Here is an 18,738-nt window from a genome sequence, read left to right as displayed (position 1 = left end):
TTTTTAGGCACTAAAAAGCACGTTTTAGGAGCCATAAATAGGCGGCTAAAATTGCATTTTAGGCACCTAACGGAGAAAAATATAAACTTTATCAAAAGTGCACACAGTTCCGAACTTCAGCGCGCAATATCTGCCGTAAAATAAAACAAAAACACAGCAGGAATGATTTGGGACCTTAAGCAAGGTGCGAACATTAGAAGCCGTTTCTTTTAAGGCTGTCGCGCAACTTTTCATACAATACACATGCTTCAGCAGAGCAAAAGGGACGGTTACCAATCCTTTTAAAACACTTTGGTGCACCTCGAAACAAACAATTCGCTTGTCGTGTACAAAAGTAGAAACAATGAACACCTTACCAGGAGGCCATGTATTTAGAAATTGATAGAAACATTGTCAATTCAAAGCATCTGACAAATGAGTTCAGTCTTCGCTCACACAGGAATTGAACTTATTCATTGCAGGCATACACGATGCTTCAACATTAATAAATATGTTGTCATTTGTGTAAACAGTGTTTTATAGTTTGTGGCTTCACGTGTCTGGACCCACGCGACTATCATATGGTGCTTGCCATTAGAAGGGTGCGGAAACCATAAATACGAGATGCTAGAAAATGTTACCCCAGTCAAAAAAAAAAAACCATTGGAACCAATTGGGCATTCCAATTGGAACTAAATGGACATTCCCATTGCTTCCAATTGGATTTCCCAATTGGTTCCAGTTGTGTTTCTAGCCCCCGACCAATTGGATCCAACTGGACTAGCCAATTGGACCCATTAGGCCAGGCAGTTATTTGACCCAGAAAATATTCACAAAATATGCTACGTTCATTGAGAAAGGTAGCTAAATGTTTGAATAATATGCTCTAGGATCTTGGATAAATATTTCTGCAACTTAACACATTGTAATGTGCAAAAACAAAAACTCATTTATGAGGACTGCAGGAAGACACTCTGCCTAGTGCCAATCAACATTTTTCTACGGAATTGAAATTAACGTGCTTTTATGGAAATCAAACTCAACAGACACACATGCATCACACACAAGCAACACTGCACATTCAGGCACTAGTAGCATACATTAGCTCAATATGTACATCCAGAGAACACACTTCTGCTCCAACTTATATACCCAATTTTTTAGGCTCTCATGCTGGGGCCAGTGACGCTTGTCCACTGAACGCAGTTAAATAATTTAATTTCAGCTCCAGTGGTGGTGTAGGTGATGAGTACAATTTATTAGGCTAAGCTGCTGATAGCTCTTATTGTAAGTACCATATTAGTTATACCTTTTTCGTCAAACATACAAACATTCATTGGATAAATTGGGTGCAGTTCGGCGGACCAATTGCATGCAATGGGTAAGACCAATTGGGCTCACCAATTGGAAACCCAAATGGTCCAATTGGATAGTCCATTTGGACCATCCAATTGGAACCAATTGGAACTTGGGTGGTCCTTTACGGTGAAGTGATAGTACTCGACACCCCGCACTTCCGTTTATATACTCGCACAGTCAGATGTTGTCACGAAGGCAAAAAATGCACAGGAACACCTAATTACATTGACTTTTAATTCGATAGCATTAGAAGCTGTTGAGGGCCGCCGCGGTGGCTCAGCGGTTATGGTGCTCGGCTGCTGACCCAAGACGCTTGTTCGATTCCGGCCGCGGGGATTGAATTTCGATGGAGGCTAAATACCAGAGGCCCGTGTGCTGTGCGATGTCAGTGCACGTTAAAGAACCCCAGGTGGTCGAAATTTCCGGAGCCCTTCACTACGGCCTCCCTCATAGCCAGAGTTGCTTTGGGACGTTAAACCCCAATAAACCAATAAACCAAACCAAGCTGTTAATATATTTAGGGATGTGACGTCACTTCCGGTCTAATGATGTCCCTGCCCTCCAGCCAATGGGAATTATCAGGTGTGGTGACGTCACCTTCCTTCAGCCAATGACCCGGTCTGGTCAGGTCTCTTACGACCAGCTAACGAGAATGACCAGGTCTGGTGACGTCATTTCCCCCAGCCAACGGGAATTATTCGCTCTGGTGACGTCGTTTTCCTGCGGCCAGCGGTATAATTTTATGACCGGTGGCACAATTCTTTTTTCCCCGATGACACTTTTATTTCCATCGCAATAACACTCCAGGCTTACTCGTGGGGAGCCGGGTAAAATTATCCTTCATGGTGCCGTGAATGACGCAGGCGTGATCGGTGCCCTGGTGGCCACCGCGGTGGACCTGCTGGTGTTCTCGGCGAGCCCGCCCACCGTGCAGGTGTAGATTGAGATCCTCATGACGGTGCCCATCCTCTGGCTTCCTACATACATCGTCACCCGCGGACTGGTAAGCTCCATGTTCTCGATGCGCTGTTAGAGCCCCGCGGGAGTAGGTCAAGAGCAAATTCAAGCCCTCCTTAGAGCAGTGAGATCTTGATACTCGTTGGTGAACACCGGGCAGGGCCGGATTAAGAAAAGTGGGGGCCCTGGGCTAATGCGCATCTAGGCCCCCTCTCCCTTTTCCTCCACTGATCCCCGTGCCCCCTGCTGCACTACTCGAGCCGCCGCGGTGGCTCAGTGGTTATGGCGCTCGGCTGCTGCCCCGAAAGACGCCGGTTCGATCCCGGCCGCGGCGGTTGAATTTCTTTGTGGGAGAAATTCTAGAGACTCGTGTACTGTGCGATGTCAGTGCACGTTAAAGAACCCCGGTGGTCGAAATTTCCGGAGCCCTTCACTACGGCGTCTCTCATAGCCTGAGTCGCATTGGGACGTTAAATCCCCATAAACCAAACCACTACTGGAATGTATCCCATGTTTCATTGTAATTCCACCTAATTAAAATGAACGAAGTGCGATCAATGGGATTCGTGTAACAGTAACGCAGTTGCATTAGTTTTGCGCACAAAACGCTACGGGACTCTTGGAACGCGCGACACGTGTCCGTCGGTGCCCGAGCGCCGAACGCCACGGAAGAGCCGCGTGAGCCGACCGACATCATGCGAGGCTGCATTGCAGCTAAATTGCAGCGCGCTGCGTGCGCCGCCTACTCTCCTTTTTCACTGACACCGTGCACAAGCCGACAGACAGGTTTTTGTTCGCAGCACTGTTTTAATGCTAACGCATTAAAGAAAAGCAGGCTGAGCTAGCTTCCTACAGTCGAGCTGGGTGCTTCGGCAGCGACTACGAAATAGAAACACTCGTTAATTAGTGCCCCGAGAGGGTAATATTAAAAGTTGTTAAAATTAATTTGACTACACGATGAACGTTTACTACTGCCCTCACGAGGCGCATTTGAATAGCAGAATTAAAGTCCTGGATGAGTGGTGAGCGTGCTCGGCGCTGAGCCGAGTATCGGGGTTCAAATCCAGCCGCACGGCGGCCGCGTTTTGATGGAGGCGAAATGCAAAAATGCGCCCATATGCTGTGCGATTTCAGAGCACGTTAAAGATCCCCAGGTGGTCGAAATTATTCCCGAGAGCTCCAAAACGGCACCTCTTTTTTTTTTTTTTTTTGCTGCCGCGGTGAATCAGTGGTCATGGCGCTCGGCTGCTGACCCGAAAGATGCGGATTCGATCCCGGCCACGGCGGTCGAATTTCGATGCAGGCGAAATTCTAGAGGCCCATGTACTGTGCGATGTCAGTGCACGTTAAAGAACCCCAGGTGGTCGAAATTTATTGGCAGTCTGCTATCATTTTCTTGTACTAATGAATTATTTTTGGGGGCAAAACGTAATGCTCTTGCTTCACTGTCGGGCGACGTCCTTTGCAAATTTGTAGCTTGACACAGTAGAAAGAAAGACTGTGCATCCATCAAGGCGTTACAAATGCAAACTGTGGGCTTTGCACCAGATCTCCTTATTTGTTATTCAAAGAAAAGTTGTGGGAAAGTACATAGTACTTGCCAATTAATGCTCCAAAGCTAGACAGAGGACATTGAAGGATGCCCTGCTGCGGGGTCCAGGTTACTTTTGACCGCCGGCAGTTTTGTAATGTGTACTGGCATTCATGCATTTTAACAAAATATTGTTAAAATGCATAAATGCTGCTGTCAGTGTAGTCGGCATTAAGAGAAAAAATTCCGGTAGCCCTCCTGTCACTAAGTCACGTGACCTTGTGACGTTATCACAACCTGGATCTCAGAAACCCCACCAGTGGCTGTGTTTGAAACAGCCGCTGTTCCAAACATAGCCACCTTCTGTGGCAGTGGCACATCACTTAACCGCTCCTCCACTGTGCCAGGATCGGTAGGAGGACTTCCTCCGTTCAATAAATGTAAAGTAGGGAATGGCCAATATTGCATACTTGGGCATGTAGGTAGAACCTAGGCGACAGAGAAGGACTACTTGTGCGAGAGGTATCAGTAATGCTATTGCATTGTATCCTTAAGTGTGGGTTAAGCGTTACGTGATGGCGAAGTAATTCTTAAGTTTAGGTTAAGCGTTACATGATGGCGTAGGAATTCTTAAGTGTAGGTTAAGCTTTACATGATGGCGAAGGAACGAATAGTTTCCATGGCTGTGAAGTGATATGCCAAGAAAACCCTAGGCCACTGAAGGGACCATTTACGCTATCACATCATACCCTGAAGGCGGGACTTAAATGCTCCATCAGGTTTTTGTCCCTAGCTAAATGCATATGAGCATTGAAACCGTGGTGTGGTGCTCGTCAGCTAAGTGCCTAAGCCACTGAGTTTTTGTGTAAACATTGGTTAGGGCCCTTAGCTTGTACTAGCTAAGTATAATAAGCCTCTTAGTAATCAACTTGCCTAAAACACTCTCCGGGGCATGTTGGTTCATAGCTGGCAAGAATATAAGCGCAACAAGACGACACAAAGAAGGAGGAAAAGCAGGACAGGATAGCGCCTGTCCTGTCGTTTTTCCTCCTTCTTTGTGTCGTCTTGTTGCGCTTATATTCTTGCCAACTTGCCTAACTTTGTTTTCTGGTGGCAAGATGTATTAGGCTGTTTCATTTCGACCAAGTTGTCTATCCACTGGAGAGAGAACTTAGAGCAGTCAGAATAATGAACACAACAGGAAGGGCACTTCTCACTGTACTTCCGGTGGTTGACCCTCTTGTCTGTCCTGGCTTCACTTGTTGCATCAAGTTGCTGATCGTATGGTTCTACACAGGGTGCGTGGCTATTGAATACTTGGATCCAAACCCCGAAGTGCAGAAGAAGTACGCCTTCAAGTGTCACCGTGCCAAAGACAGCAATGGCATCGAGCTCATCTACCCTGTGAACGCAACTGTGAACGCATTCCACAACTTGTACAACACATTTGCGGCGGGAGACAGTGACGGCCACGTGAACATCTGGGACGGCTTCAAAAAGAAGCGTCTCTGTCAGTTCCACAAGTACCCATCGAGCATTGCATCCCTGGCCTTTAGCCATGATGGCTCGCTGTCGGCTATTCATTCCTCTGCGAACAGGGCGAGATTCATAAAAAACCGCACGACGCCATCTTTGTGCGTCGTGTCACTGATCAGGAGACAAAGCCGAAACAACTCCATTATCACTGACTTGTTTTTGTTTTATTTCTTTATTTTATTCAATAAACATGAATGTTTAACTCTGAACACCTGTACTGTCTCCACTTCAGCACCCCTTTTGAAGTGACCTTGTGAATTGTTCTTTTTCCGTTTTCATTTTGCTGGATGACTTTTGAGCTTATAAGCTTTTAAGCAACAGACATTAGCTGCATATGAAAGTGTACAGCTTGGTTGATTTCAAGAAGCAAAATTGGTTGTTAGTAAGTGGAGCTCAATGCTCACAGTACTTTCATCCAATATTTTCCTTGTTTGCATTAGCTGAACTCAAATTAGAATATCGAAAATTCGAACTCGCCAGAATCGAGCTTTTGGTTCATTCGAACTGACGAATTGGCCGCGTCTGAATTACGTGTATCTCAGTAAGAAAAAATGCCCACTAATTTAAATGCACGAGCGAGTGCCACTGTTAATTCGCTCAGTCTGAGCTGAGATTTGCCATCGGGCATCCGCAGGCCAGAAGTTGAGTGGTCGCATGTCAGTAACCACGGCGAACGATTGCATAAGCTGCCACGCGCAGTCTGCTGCGCTGAAATTGGCCATGGTTTCTTTGCGGCAACCGAAAGCTCCTCGCGAACATAAACGTAAGCCCAGCTGTGCTGCTGAGAAACGTAGCAAAACATTTTAAAATTCTATGTTTTGGGCATAGGAACGTTTCTTTCCGCTTGGTAAGCGGCTTTGGGCAGAGTTTCGTGAGAATAGTATGGCAACACTGGGATAGCAGACGGCGAGTACGTCTCACGAAACTCTGCCGCGGCTTTTGTGCAAACCCTCGCACATTGACTTACATTAGAGGAGTGAAGACTGTCACCAGCGCTCAAATCACATACACAGCCAGTTTAAACCACTAGAGTGGTTTATCACTGAAACAATGTTATTTATTTCTGTCACCAATATCGGCAACTGTTATTTTGCTGGTCCTGGACTAGGGTGACTCGTATCCCCATCGAGGCGCCCAGTTGTGGACGTGATGTCACTGCCGTTGTTACCGTGGTGGCAGTCGTAACTTAAAAAAAATATATCTAGAAAATCAGAGCTAAATATAACGATTTACTTGTAGTGGCAAACAAAAAAGTCAGTGGTGGGAATGCTGCGGCGATTGCGCAAACTTGCGCCTTTATATTAAATCTGATACATGCTGCTACAAAGTGCCGAGGGGCTGCACATGCGCGGGAAGGCTTAGCGCGGTTTACGTGTCCGCTGTTTGGAACGCCTTTGTCGGTGACTGCTTTGCACCCGCCGCGGTGACTCAATTGTTAGGCGCTCGGCTACTGTGCCGCAGTACCTGGGTGCGAACCCGACCCCGGCGGCCGCGTATCAATGGAGGCGAAATGCGGAAGGCTCCCGTATTCTGCGATGTTAGTGCATGTTAAAAATCCTCAGGTGGTCGAAATTATTCCGGAGACCTCCACTGCGGCACCGCGGGTGCACAGTAGCATGTAGTAACTGAGCTGACGTCGCATGAACAGAGGCTTCGGACGACGTAGGCGGGACTCGTCTCAGGATATTAGGGACGGAAACTACCTCGACCGGGTAGTTTTGCCGGTAGAAATCCGTCAATGCATTAGAGTTGGAGCGCTCCCTACCCAATGGGCATTGGAAGTCCCATGGACGTCCTGCGGATGTTTAGGATGTCTGCAGGACGTCCATGGGAGGTTCAGTGCCCATCGGGTAAGAATGTGCTGGTGGGTCGTCACGATGGACGGAGAGGGCCAAGGCGCAGCTCCTTAGAGAAAAATACTCGGGGGATGGAAACACCGTGGAGTCTCCGCTAGGAGCATTTCCCGCAAGGTAGTAGCCTCGGCAGTTACGCGAGCAGATTTGGGATGGCTGAAGAGGATACTACAACGCTAGGAATTACTCAGGAAGGCGCCAGCACCATTCTTTGCGATTACAAGACGGTCCTCCGCAACATTGCGCGAGGGCGAATCTCCGCCACCGAGTACCACGATGCCAAAAGGCAGGAAAGTTTTTGGCCTGGTTTGGGTCCCGGCTCATGAAGGGGCCGCTCACCAGTACGCTCGAGGTTTTGTCAGCCGTGCTGGTGAGGAAGACTCCGACGCGGGGACCTTGCGAAGTGAGACGCTGGACAGCTGCCAGGCCATTGCGAGTTATTACAGAGATCTTAGGGGCGAGTCTGCCTCCCCCGAATACGTCGCTGAGCCGAGATCAAGCCACCACGGGGAGGCGACTGCAGACACGGTCGCTGCCAAATTCATGGATCAGTGCGAACATATTTCTGATCTAGTAAATCCTTACTGCCAGCGTTGCGGTGAACTAGCAACGCTGGATCACATAATTTGGGATTGCGCGGAGGATCTGTCTCCAGCAGGCCTGGTTATAGCTCCCTCAAAAGAATGGGAAGCGTACAGTCCAAGGCCGTGGCAAGAGTGCAAGATGTAGCCAGAAATATTTTTCGAGGGTGTCATTCGCCGCCGGTAGAAAAGTAAAAGAAAGCCTGCGCCCAAACAGTATCGTAGTCCATAGAGTTAAAATACTTTAAATTGCTTTCATATAGCCGAAGGGTCCGTCGTTTCGTTCACTCTAATCTCTACATAAAATACTTGTGCACACAGGATTGCGTGAACTTGATTCGCAGAGAACATACGTAAAAAACGAAAAGTCGCGGCAGTTTCAACTATTTTCATGTGATTTACAGCAACACAAGAGCTTCTGCTCAATAGCAAAGTCAGCAACTGCGAACGAATGGTATTTGCCAAAATTTATACTTCATGCATGTAAACCTGCGCTCGGCCGCAGAGGCGCTTAAAAAAAGCACTTTTTATTTTCGTAATAGTTTATGATCATTTGAGGACAACGCAAAGGATGAAAAAGTAGGCTGACGTGAAAAGGTATGTTTAATCGGGTGAACTGTGCCTACTGTTAAAAGGAGTGCCATACTTCGTGCGGTAGCGAAGAGGTGTGATTCTTCTCAGCAATAAGTTCCGCTTCCTATTCTAGAGCCACGACAACGTAGTACATACATCAATCTTTTCAGGAATAAACCGACACTCTTCTTATTTTTGCTTTTACATTTTAATATATCGATGCGGTGTGTAAATAGCATCGGCGAAATAAAAAGGCCGAAAGGTGTGAGAGAGAGAGAGGAGATGCGGCACTCAGACAATTTCGGGGGGGGGGGGGGGGAAGGGGTGCTCTGGCACTGACCCCGCAATGTGCAATATTCGCAACATTCGCAATATCCACAATATTCGCAATGTGCTTTCCTTCACTGTTTATGCTCTAGTGATATAATGGTAACGTTCCAAGGCGCCCGTTCAAGTGAGCGCGGTTTCATCGATAACCTGCCTTATTCCGTTGCCGTCTCTCCTATCGGGGTGTATAGGTGACGTTGCACTTGCATGAAGCAGCCTGAAAAAAGTCAGTCGAGCGCGGTAGGGCGAGAGCCTAAAACTTAGGTGAAACAATGCGATCGCCGCCTAAAAAAAAAGAAACAAAGGTTTTTGCTGTAGCCTCAGATGGAACACGTGCGAAGTAAGGCAAAAGATAAGGTCACACCCGCTTGTTCTCGGCACGGCGGGCGAGAATTCGCGAGATTAGGCCTAAGTCTACTGGGCAGTAGCGATGCGGCGGCAGCATGGCCGCGCCCTTTCAGTGGTGCTCGGGTGTAATTATCTTAATTATTGGTGACGTTGTTGGAAACTGACCTTGACTGAGTGAACTAATGAAACCCTTCCTGCCTCGCTCGTCGAACTGTGATGTCTCCTGAAGCCCTGCATTAATTGGGGCCTTGAAACTATTGTCAAGTTAGAGTCGGACCAGAATTGAAGAACCCAGCTATTACCGCGGCGCCTGACAACGTCGTGTTTGTGCCACCTGTTCGCCTGTCCATCGCTAAACACGGCGGATAACCTCTTCAATCACGAAACAACGAACTTCTGCAAAGGTGCCACTGCTGCCAGCCAGTCAACGAAGTGCGGTGTTTTCGGCGTCGCCTCTTCAAAGGGGGAACTCGGCTTGCATGGACGATGCCTTCCCAAAGCTTCATCCGCGGCAGCAAGAACGGTAAGTGCGATTACAATCGGTCCGTTCTGCTACTCGCACTGCTGGATTCGCGAGTTTTGCAATACTCGAGCTTCTGTTAGCGTAGAAAATGCGCTGAACGCACTTACGAAGATAGCGTAACAACTTTTATCCGGAGTGATTTCTGGCGCCAGTCGCAGAAGCACAGCTAGCTGTAAGCAGGGATAGGCAACATGCGATCATGTGTAGCTGAGGGGTGATCGCGTGTCTGTTGTTGGTCTAGAAGTTAGGGCACAGCTGCAAGCAACGATAGGCAGCACGCAGTGATGTGTAGCTGAGAGGTGACCGCTGATCTAGAAGTCAAAGGCACGCCCTGAGTCGAGCGTCTCTTCTAGAAAGCAGGGAGGGAAGTAAGCACCGAAGTTGTCGCTCAGCGATTACTGCAGATTAAGGAATTAGAAGCACTGTTTTTCCCGGTACCACAGGGATGGAACTTTCGTACCAGTGGGTTTAAGCATTCTCCTTTAGGAGAGAAAAGGAAATGTGGGGAGGTTAGCTGGAAGAGGACACCGGATCGATACCCTGCACCGGAGGAAATGGATGAGAGGATGTCAAGGTGCACGAGAAACGGTAAAGCGCTGTTCTCTAAAGAATGAAAGAGCCGTTCCACTTCGTAACACCTTAGAAGCTTTCATTTTTTAGGTGATAGAAAGGCACGAGATTGGCTAGCATCGGCCCGAATGCTCCGTCTTTTGCATCGATTGCACTGGCACGCATATATTGACGAGGGGGCCCGAAGTTTCGCCGAGACTTCAGCCCACTCAAGTTGCGCTACTATGAACTATGTCGAGGACATTTTGTTGGCACTGTGTGGAGGGGGGTGGGCATTTTGCTGAACTGCGTGGAGGGCATTGTGCTGCCGGCTGCCTGCCTCAGCTTGATGTGCCGCTCTGCATTCGCACAACAGAGTACGCGGCCCTGTAATTAGCCACAATGTGTACTGTTGTGACCGTACTTCTGACCACGTGGGCCCGATCAAGCAGCTACCGTGAACAATCAACGAGGCCGACAACCTCGCGACGGCGGTGGGAAGTGGGATGCTTGGAATGCCCCTCCGAGCCTCAGCGGATTAGTGTAGCAGGAATGTCAAGGGCCATTGTCAGCAGCAACCCCAGCGAAATTCCTTGAGCGGAGGTGACCACTATAGCGGCGAAGGCCGGAGACGCGCCGGAGGTATTGTCCGAGCGACCACGGCGGAGGCGACGTGCCGGCGCCAGTCACGCTGGCAGTTAATTGAAGACTTCTGTGTTCCCGTCTCGTGTTCTGGACAATCGGCGGGGAAGCAAGTTCATTCACCTGCTGGAAGACTTCGGGAGATTCCTGGATGAGTCAGCATCTCCCCCCCCCCCCTTCCCATCGACCCAGCTGCGAGAGAGTGGAAAAGCCCGCACCTGCCCAGCCGTGGGTGGTAACAAGAACGTCCCCTTCGGTCCATCCGATTGGACAGTGCTCGTCGAACATTATTCCCCAGCCAGGGATCTGGGGAATCCGAACGATATTTAACTCGGCCGTGAGTGTGGCCGAGAGAAGCCTGCTAGCTCCAGTCGACTACGGTTGACGAAGACGTTCCCCTTCCACTGAGAGCCATTCTCAGTCCCGCTCTATGTAAATAATGTAATTATGTGAATACAGTTTTTCCTTCACTTCCCCTACTCCCCCGTCTCCGGCCCACGTTCCTTCCTCCTTCGGCATTGCGGCGGTGCTCCTGGACCCGTTGCCTGGTGGGACACGCTACTAGTACGGCAAAACATATGCAGAAAACCTTCGCAACGTTGTCGCAAAAAAGCCCTTGGCGTGAAATTCCCAACTATTCTGCTCCGGCATACATGATCGTATCGCACAGATCTTCATTAACTCGTCGCGTTCTTTTATTTTTGATACCTTTTGATCGGCCACAACAAGAAGTAGGACCAGATTCATGCCAAGCTGTCGCAGACACGATGCGCTGCCAAGTTCCAATGCTATCGGGATTTGTTCGCCTATCTACGTAGCGGTTTGTTGCGATTATCTTTACAGTCACCATTCAGGTTCATCACCGCCGACGCGCGGCCTTAGCAATCGTCTTTCACCAGGACTCGCGTATGCGCGCCAGACGTGATTAGAAGGCTGGCGAAATATCGCAGTTTTGAAGCGAAAAGCTTCACTACCCGCACTACAGCCGCGCTTAGCGTGAGCCGTCGGAGCCAAGATTTGCCGCAGCTGCGCATGCGCGAAACCGAGCGACGTCACGCGCGGCGCCGCCGCGCCGACTCCGCCGTCTGACCGTTCGGCGCAGCCGCGCGCTACTGCGCATGTGCGCCGCCTCCTCACCGCCGCTACTACTGCGCGCTCGCCTCCTCGACACCGTTTGACCTTTCGCTGCAGCCGCGTGTTTACCACAGTTACTACGTATGCGCAAGGAGGGCTATATAACGCGCTTGCCTACACCGTTATCGTGGTGCTCCCAGTGCATTGTGCGCGAACTGCGACAGCCATGACGTCAAGCAAAGCATAACTGCAGCTTTTCGCTTGTATATCCAGGCTTAACCAGAGCTAAGCCACTGCCATTTTTTTTTTCACTTATGATTTCGCAATGTTAGAAACTGTTCGCAGAGAAGTATGTATACGGGCTTTGCCAAAAACACCATATATGTTTCACCTAAGATGTTCAGCAATTTTTTAATATGGGCTTTTTCAGTTAGAAGAGTGCTTTTTATCTGCATAGCATTGTCAGCGGTATAGCTCATCAGAGTACTGCTAAAACATGCTAACTTGTAGGCTGGTTAACTAAACTTTGCAGTTGTTGCTCAGTTTTATTTAGTGAGATGCGTGAAATCCTTCGTGAGTAATATCCATGCAAGTTTTTAGAATTTCGAAAACGCATTTACTTTCACCCCGCCACGGTGGCTCAGTGGTTACGGCGCTCGGCTGCTGACCCGAAAGACACGGGTTCGATCCCGGGCGCGGAGGCCGAATTTCGATGAAGGCGAAATTCTAGAGGTCCGTGTGCTGTGCGATGTCAGTGCACGTTAAAGAACCCCAGGTGGTCGAAATTTCCGGAGCCCTTCACTAAGGCGTCCCTGATAGCCTAAGTTTCTTCGGGACGTTAAACCCCAATAAACCTATAAACCAAACCAAAAGCATTTACTTTCGGTGCTGTGAGCCAACAATTTTGCCTACGTCGCGTCAAAATACACGCGCTCTCGAAAAGCTTGCAGGCGAAGCAACCCCTGCAGTGCTCGTCCAAATAGCCAAAATATGTTGGGCCATAGCGCGGAGAGCAGCTGCGTTTCAATTCTAAAAACTGATATTCATATTATTTGCGCTGGGCCACATGCCTATCAGTAAATAAGGAGACTAACAGTAATAATTAAAAGTTCACTATTTTATATCAGTTACCATCCTACTAGTTAGTAGTTCTTAACTGTATTCTGATGCGCTACACTGCGGACAATGCTGTGCTGAAAAAGCGGTCGTGTAGCTCAAAAAGCCCATTTTCAAAACTCGCAGGTCTTCTTAGGTGAAAAACTCGGTATGTAGTACAGCCTACCTAGTTCGAATCCGGGCCATGCACCGTGGCTCGCTTTGGCGGTCCAAATCTGTCGGCTGTGAGGCGAACTGTTGCTCACCTGTCCGGGACTTCCCAGAGTGCTATAGACAGCCCCAGTACACGACATATAAACAAACTTTTTTTGGCTGTTTTCCTACAGCGGTTGCATAGTCCAGCGCAACATGAAGGTTCACTGTCGCTTAGGCCGAAAGGCACCAACAACTTTTTACTGGTGTAAGGTTCGTTTACTCGCCAGCCAATAATAAAAATGGCGGTACAGTGTTGAGAAACCTAATGACTAGCTGTGCTGATGTGTGCTGTACTCAGCCTTCTTGAGGTATTGCACAGCGTTAGAGTACTTTATTTTAGGTGAATTAGGCCCGAAGTGATCGCCTGCAAATCGCCAGACTACGTATTATCGTGCTCAGCATGCAGTTCAGCGCCTGCATTCGACGTCGACCATGCAGCGGTATGCGCTACGCGGTCGCAAGGTTAGTTGGTGGAGCGTTGTCTAGGAAAAAGTAAATATAGCTGTAATTTAAACGTACACTGAATAGTAATCTGAACTCGTCTTTTTACCGCGGGAACTCGATCTACACGTTCTAGGAATTCTTAGAAATTTCGAATTATAGTCCTGTGCGACCGATTTCCTCAATTTAAATCGAATTAAACTTCCGTCTCCCGCCTTTTTTTGAACTCGCCGCAGACGGTAGGAGAAGTCAACGATATTTCAACCAGTTCCGTGGCGGCTTGCCGCTCTGCCATCGGCGGAATGATAGGTACCGGTCGGCGAAAGCAAAGAGTCCGCGCGTATTTTTATTTCTGTGGGCCTAATTTGCGGCTATGTAGCCTCTGGCTGGAGTAATTTATTCACGGCAACCTAAAAAACAAAATACAAGCGAAAGCGAAGCCGCCACACGACCGCCTGAAAGGCACTTCACGCGTTAGTTGACTCCTCCTACCGTCTGCGGCGAGTTCAAAAAAAGGTGGGAGCCGGGACGTTTAATCCGATTTAAATTACGGAAATCGGTCGCACAGGACAATAATTCGAAGTTTCTATGAATGCTCGGAACGTGTAGATCGAGTTCCCGCGCTAAAAAGACTAGCTTCGATTACTCTTCGGTGCACCTTTAACACACACCACACAGAAAGACTGACGGGACGGGACGGGCTCCGAACGACAGCGCCCGTCCTGTCCGCCTTTCTGTGTGCTGTGTGCTAAATTAGCCCTGTTTTTACCTTTTGTTAGATAGACACCGCTTGAATGTGTCGTGATGGACACTGCAGAAGACCATGCACTTTCTAGTACCAACTGCGTGTATAACTTTTCGACACTGCCGGGCAACCGCTGCTTTGTGATTGGAGCTCCGCCTATAACTTGAGTATTTCAAGACATAGTGAGCGCCATGGTGTCCGTTCATGGCGTCTGTGGCAACAGTGTTCAGAGTTTCGCTTGAACAGCGTGGGATCCCCACTACTGTATGGTACACGAGTCACTGTCGCTGCTATGTCGACTTTCTTTCGATGATCCCAGGCAAAAGTTAATTCACCCAAGAAATGGTTTGCTTTGGAAGTCACATTTACAGACCTGCCTGCATTTTGTAACCGTTACGTAACTCTATGCTGAGCCACGTTGCAAACTTTACTACGTTTTCTGGCGTGCAGGGGCTTGTCAGTTCTGGTGAATGACCGTGACGTTTTCTCTTTACCGCAAAGTCAGTTTTTTTTAGTGCTTCGGCAGTAGACGGATCAGTACCGAGGCACTTGATCGTCATTACCTATGGCGTCTTAAAAATCACCCTCAGTTCCCTCTGGCTGCCAGGTAGCACCGAAGCATTAGACCAATGTGACATTTTTCTTTTGGTCAAACGTTAATTAAGTTTTCTTAATGACCTCTTTTAATAATTTCTTTACGTTACAGATGAACATCCTTGTAAACTTTTTCTAACATTAATTAAACATTATAACAACGTAAATGTAATATTGTCGAAAATAATGAAGCAACCCTGCACTAGTATGCAGGCCCACCATTGTGACAATTTAATCAACGCTTTGCAAGGACCAGCAACGAAGGCGACACTTCGTCTCCACAGTAGAGCACAACATGCGACTAGAATGTACTTACCTCCGAAAGCATGCAGTGGAATCAAGCTTACACGCCCATTACTGAGAGGTGTCTCATGAGTGGTAGTAGCGAAAGGATAATAAGCAGTTTAACAAAATATTCTGCTTGAGCATGTTACCTATGGCGGGCACAATCTAAGAGATTTAGTTGCGCGAAGCACTGCTAGTTGAAAAACATGTTTACTGTAAAATTAGTGAAGAGTGTTCTGGGACTCGGTGCTAGAAATATATCTGCAGTGTTTTATAGTTATGATTCAAATATAATAATGTTTAATAAACAATAAGGAGACATTGCTGACTTGGAACGTTAAATTTTTAACATTATAACATGAGTTGAAAGCCAGGATTGGAATAATATTTATGTTCAGTGTTAAACTAATTTTTATGTGTAACATATAAACTTAAATATTGACACCGTCCATTCATCGTCGTCGTTCTACTAGACCCACGAGAGCGCGGAATGCGCGCGCGAGCTGGCCTTAGGAAGAAGCCGAAGTGTCTGGCTGCGAATGCTCCGCTTTTGGGACCGCTACTGACGTCCGCTGCAGTCGCCTACTTTGAAGTGTCCAACCGAGCCGGACGTACCGTACCACCCGTGACATCTGGTGGAGGGCGCTGGGTAACGCATTCCATGCCTCGGACTCCCCCAGCAAGCAGGGATTCAAGTCCTCGAGGGTCATCTGCCATCGAGGTGACGCCTGTACACCACGGTAGCCGCCGGCTCCAAGGCTTTCAACCCGAGTTCGGGCTTCTGGAGTCTCGCTCAACACAAGCGGTTCGTTCAGCGCCATCGTCGACGACCGTCCAGCCCGAAATAGGCATGCAGACGACGATTAGTTCACCTTCTGTTGTGCTGCAGCAGCCTCGGGAGCCACCGATCTTCCAAGGTTCTCCAGGCGAAGACCCGGAAGACTGGCTGGAGAAATTTGAACGCGTAGCCCGGTACAACAGATGGGCGGAAGACTCGAAGCTTCAACACGTGTTCTTTTCGCTGGAGGGCGCAGCTCGTACGTGGTTCGAGAACCGGGAGTCGTCCATAACGACATGGAACGTATTTAAAGACCAGTTCCTGAAGGATTTCACTACGGTGATTCGAAGAGAACGGGCCGATCTGCTCCTTCAGTCCCGAACCCAGCTACCAAATGAAAACATACTGGTATACTTCGAAGAGATGGCAAAGTTATTTCGTCGAGCTGACCCGGACATGACAGAGCAGAAGAAACTCCGGTACCTTATGCGAGGTGTCAAGGAGCAAATCTTTGCCGGACTGGTTCGCAATCCACCGAGCACGGTCGCAGAGTTTCTGTCGGAGGCAACCACCATGGAAAAGACACTCGATATGCGGTTGCGGCAATACGAGCGTCAGCCTTTGGCCATGACTGCGGTAGCCACGGACATCAGTAACACCCACATGCTTCGCGAAACCGTACGAGCTATCGTTCGCGAGGAGCTCCAGAAGCTGTTCCCGGCTACGCCGCCTGCGCCAACGGTTTCTGCTCTATCCGAGGTTATTCGGGAAGAGGTGCAGCAGGCGCTTACAACACCAGCTCCCTTCCAGCCGTCCACAGCCCCACCGCGAATGACATACGCCGCTGTTGCTCGTCGCGCACAACCGCCGCCGAGTCGTCTTCAGGAAACCCCGGCCTCTATTCGGCCGCCACCACCTGCTCGTCCTGCTCCATCGTATCCCCGTAAAAGTGACATCTGGCGCACTCCAAACTACCGTCCTCTCTGCTATCACTGCGGTGAGCCGGGTCACCTGTACCGCAACTGCCGGTATCGCCAGATGGGCCTGCCGGGGTTCCCTGCAGATGCACCACGTCCGCAGCCTGGGCAGCGACCCAGAGAAATCAACGATTATCTGGCCGAATCTGCCGGTGGGAGACGCAGGTCGCCATCTCCACGTCGTCGGTCTTACGGTGACTTTCCTCGGGGAAGGTCGCCAAGCCCCCGCCAGGAAAACTAAAAGCAGCAACCTTTGAGGGGGAGGTTGCTCACCGACGAAATGTAACAGACCCTCCTACGCCGCAACTAGGTGGCCACCCGATGCCACGACCGAATGCCCTCCAACACCGTGAACCGCCGACTCTACGTGAATGCCACCTGACGTATCGAAATGAACCCGCACCGCACCGCAGCCGTGACCGAACATCGCGCCGTACCTCTCACACGACGTCTACGACAGCAAACCTGAGCATTTCCCTCGACGGAACAGACGTCACTGCACTCGTCGACACAGGGGCGGATTACTCTATCCTCAGTGGAACTTTCGCCGCCACTCTGAAAAAGGTCACCACTCCGTGGATGGGCCCACAGATTCGTACAGCCGGGGGTCACTTAGTTACACCGACCGGGACTTGCACATCAAGAGTAGCAGTTCAAGGCGCAACCTACCTGGCAACGTTCGTTATACTTGAACATTGTTCACGTGACGTCATTCTCGGGATGGATTTCTTGACCGAGAATGGAGCGGTCATCGACCTCCAGTCAAAGGCCGTGTGTTTCTCCACAGAGAATGCAATACACAGAGATCCAGATCATCCGACCGCACTTTGCATCCTGGATGACCACGTCACCATCCCACCTCGTTCGAGTATTATGGTTTCTGTCGGCGCCAAGACTGTGCGGAATTTCGAAGGCGTCGCGGAAGGCAACCAGATCTTGCTTTTTGCCAGGAGCCTTGCTGTCGCCAGAGGAGTCGTTAATCTCGTCGACGGAGAAACAGAAGTGCTGATAACCAATTTCGGTGGTGCACACCAACATCTGAACGTGGGAACCGTTGTGGCTCACGTTGATGCCATCGCCCATGTCAGCAGCACACCCAGTATTTCCACAATGTCGTTGTCGCAACACCAGAGCCCAGTCACTGGTTTCACGTTCGACGTCAATCCAGCACTCTCCCCGACGCAGCAACAACAAGTTAAAGATCTTCTTCTGCGCTACGGCGACACCTTCTCGGTATCATCGCGTGTTGGACGAACTCACCTAACGAAGCATCGCATTATTACGGACGATAACGTGCACCCTCTCCGACAGTCCCCCTACCGAGTGTCTCCCGCTGAACGCGACGCTATTGGCCGCCAAGTGAAAGAAATGCTCCGCGACGACGTAATTCGTCCTTCCCGGAGTCCCTGGGCAGCGCCAGTCGTCCTTGTGAAGAAGAAAGACGGAACATTGCGGTTCTGTGTAGACTACCGTCGCTTAAACAAAATCACCAAAAAGGATGTCTATCCTCTCCCCCGGATCGACGACGCTCTGGATCGCCTTTGTAGCGCGAAATACTTTTCTTCGATGGACCTCAAGTCAGGTTACTGGCAAATTGAGGTCGATGAGCGGGACCGTGAAAAAACAGCTTTTATTACTCCAGATGGCCTGTACGAATTTACGGCCATGCCCTTTGGACTGTGCTCTGCACCGGCAACTTTCCAACGCCTTATGGATACCGTCCTTGCCGATTTAAAATGGCAGACGTGTCTCGTCTATCTTGACGATGTTGTCGT

The 18,738-nt window shown here is 49.3% G+C and overlaps 2 protein-coding genes across 6 annotated transcripts in view; both read left to right on the top strand.

The window, feature by feature from the left end:
• Positions 1–5,571, top strand: part of LOC149358195 (plexin-B-like) — a 333,650-nt gene extending 328,079 nt beyond the window's left edge. For all 5 annotated transcript variants that reach the window (XM_089570252.1, XM_089570253.1, XM_089570254.1 and 2 more), the window contains 2 exons: positions 2,202–2,341; positions 5,124–5,571. The gene's annotated coding sequence lies outside the window, so the exon portion shown is untranslated. The remainder of the gene's footprint in view (positions 1–2,201; positions 2,342–5,123) is intronic.
• LOC149358194 (uncharacterized) lies at positions 2,291–17,285 on the top strand. Its single transcript, XM_089567526.1, has 3 exons — positions 2,291–2,341; positions 5,099–5,336; positions 15,889–17,285. Exons 1-3 carry the CDS (start codon positions 2,291–2,293, stop codon positions 17,202–17,204), a joined length of 1,605 nt encoding a protein of 534 aa, XP_089423652.1. The 3' UTR covers positions 17,205–17,285.
• The last annotated feature ends 1,453 nt before the right edge of the window (positions 17,286–18,738 follow it).

Source organism: Amblyomma mixtum, chromosome 2, assembly GCF_055824585.1.
Source record: "Amblyomma mixtum isolate Tamu chromosome 2, ASM5582458v1, whole genome shotgun sequence".
Lineage (NCBI taxonomy): Eukaryota > Metazoa > Arthropoda > Arachnida > Ixodida > Ixodidae > Amblyomma > Amblyomma mixtum.
Note: the sequence above shows the minus strand (reverse complement) of the source record. Positions and strands in the feature narration are given on the sequence as shown.

Excerpts from the sequence above, each read along its gene's own strand:
- LOC149358194 (XM_089567526.1), top strand. The coding sequence starts at position 2,291 with ATGACGGTGCCCATCCTCTGGCTTCCTACATACATCGTCACCCGCGGA. Across the intron at positions 2,342-5,098 it reads ACATCGTCACCCGCGGACTG|TTGCTGATCGTATGGTTCTA; the intron begins GTAAGCTCCATG and ends TGTTGCATCAAG. Across the intron at positions 5,337-15,888 it reads CTTCAAAAAGAAGCGTCTCT|CAAGCAGGGATTCAAGTCCT; the intron begins GTCAGTTCCACA and ends GGACTCCCCCAG.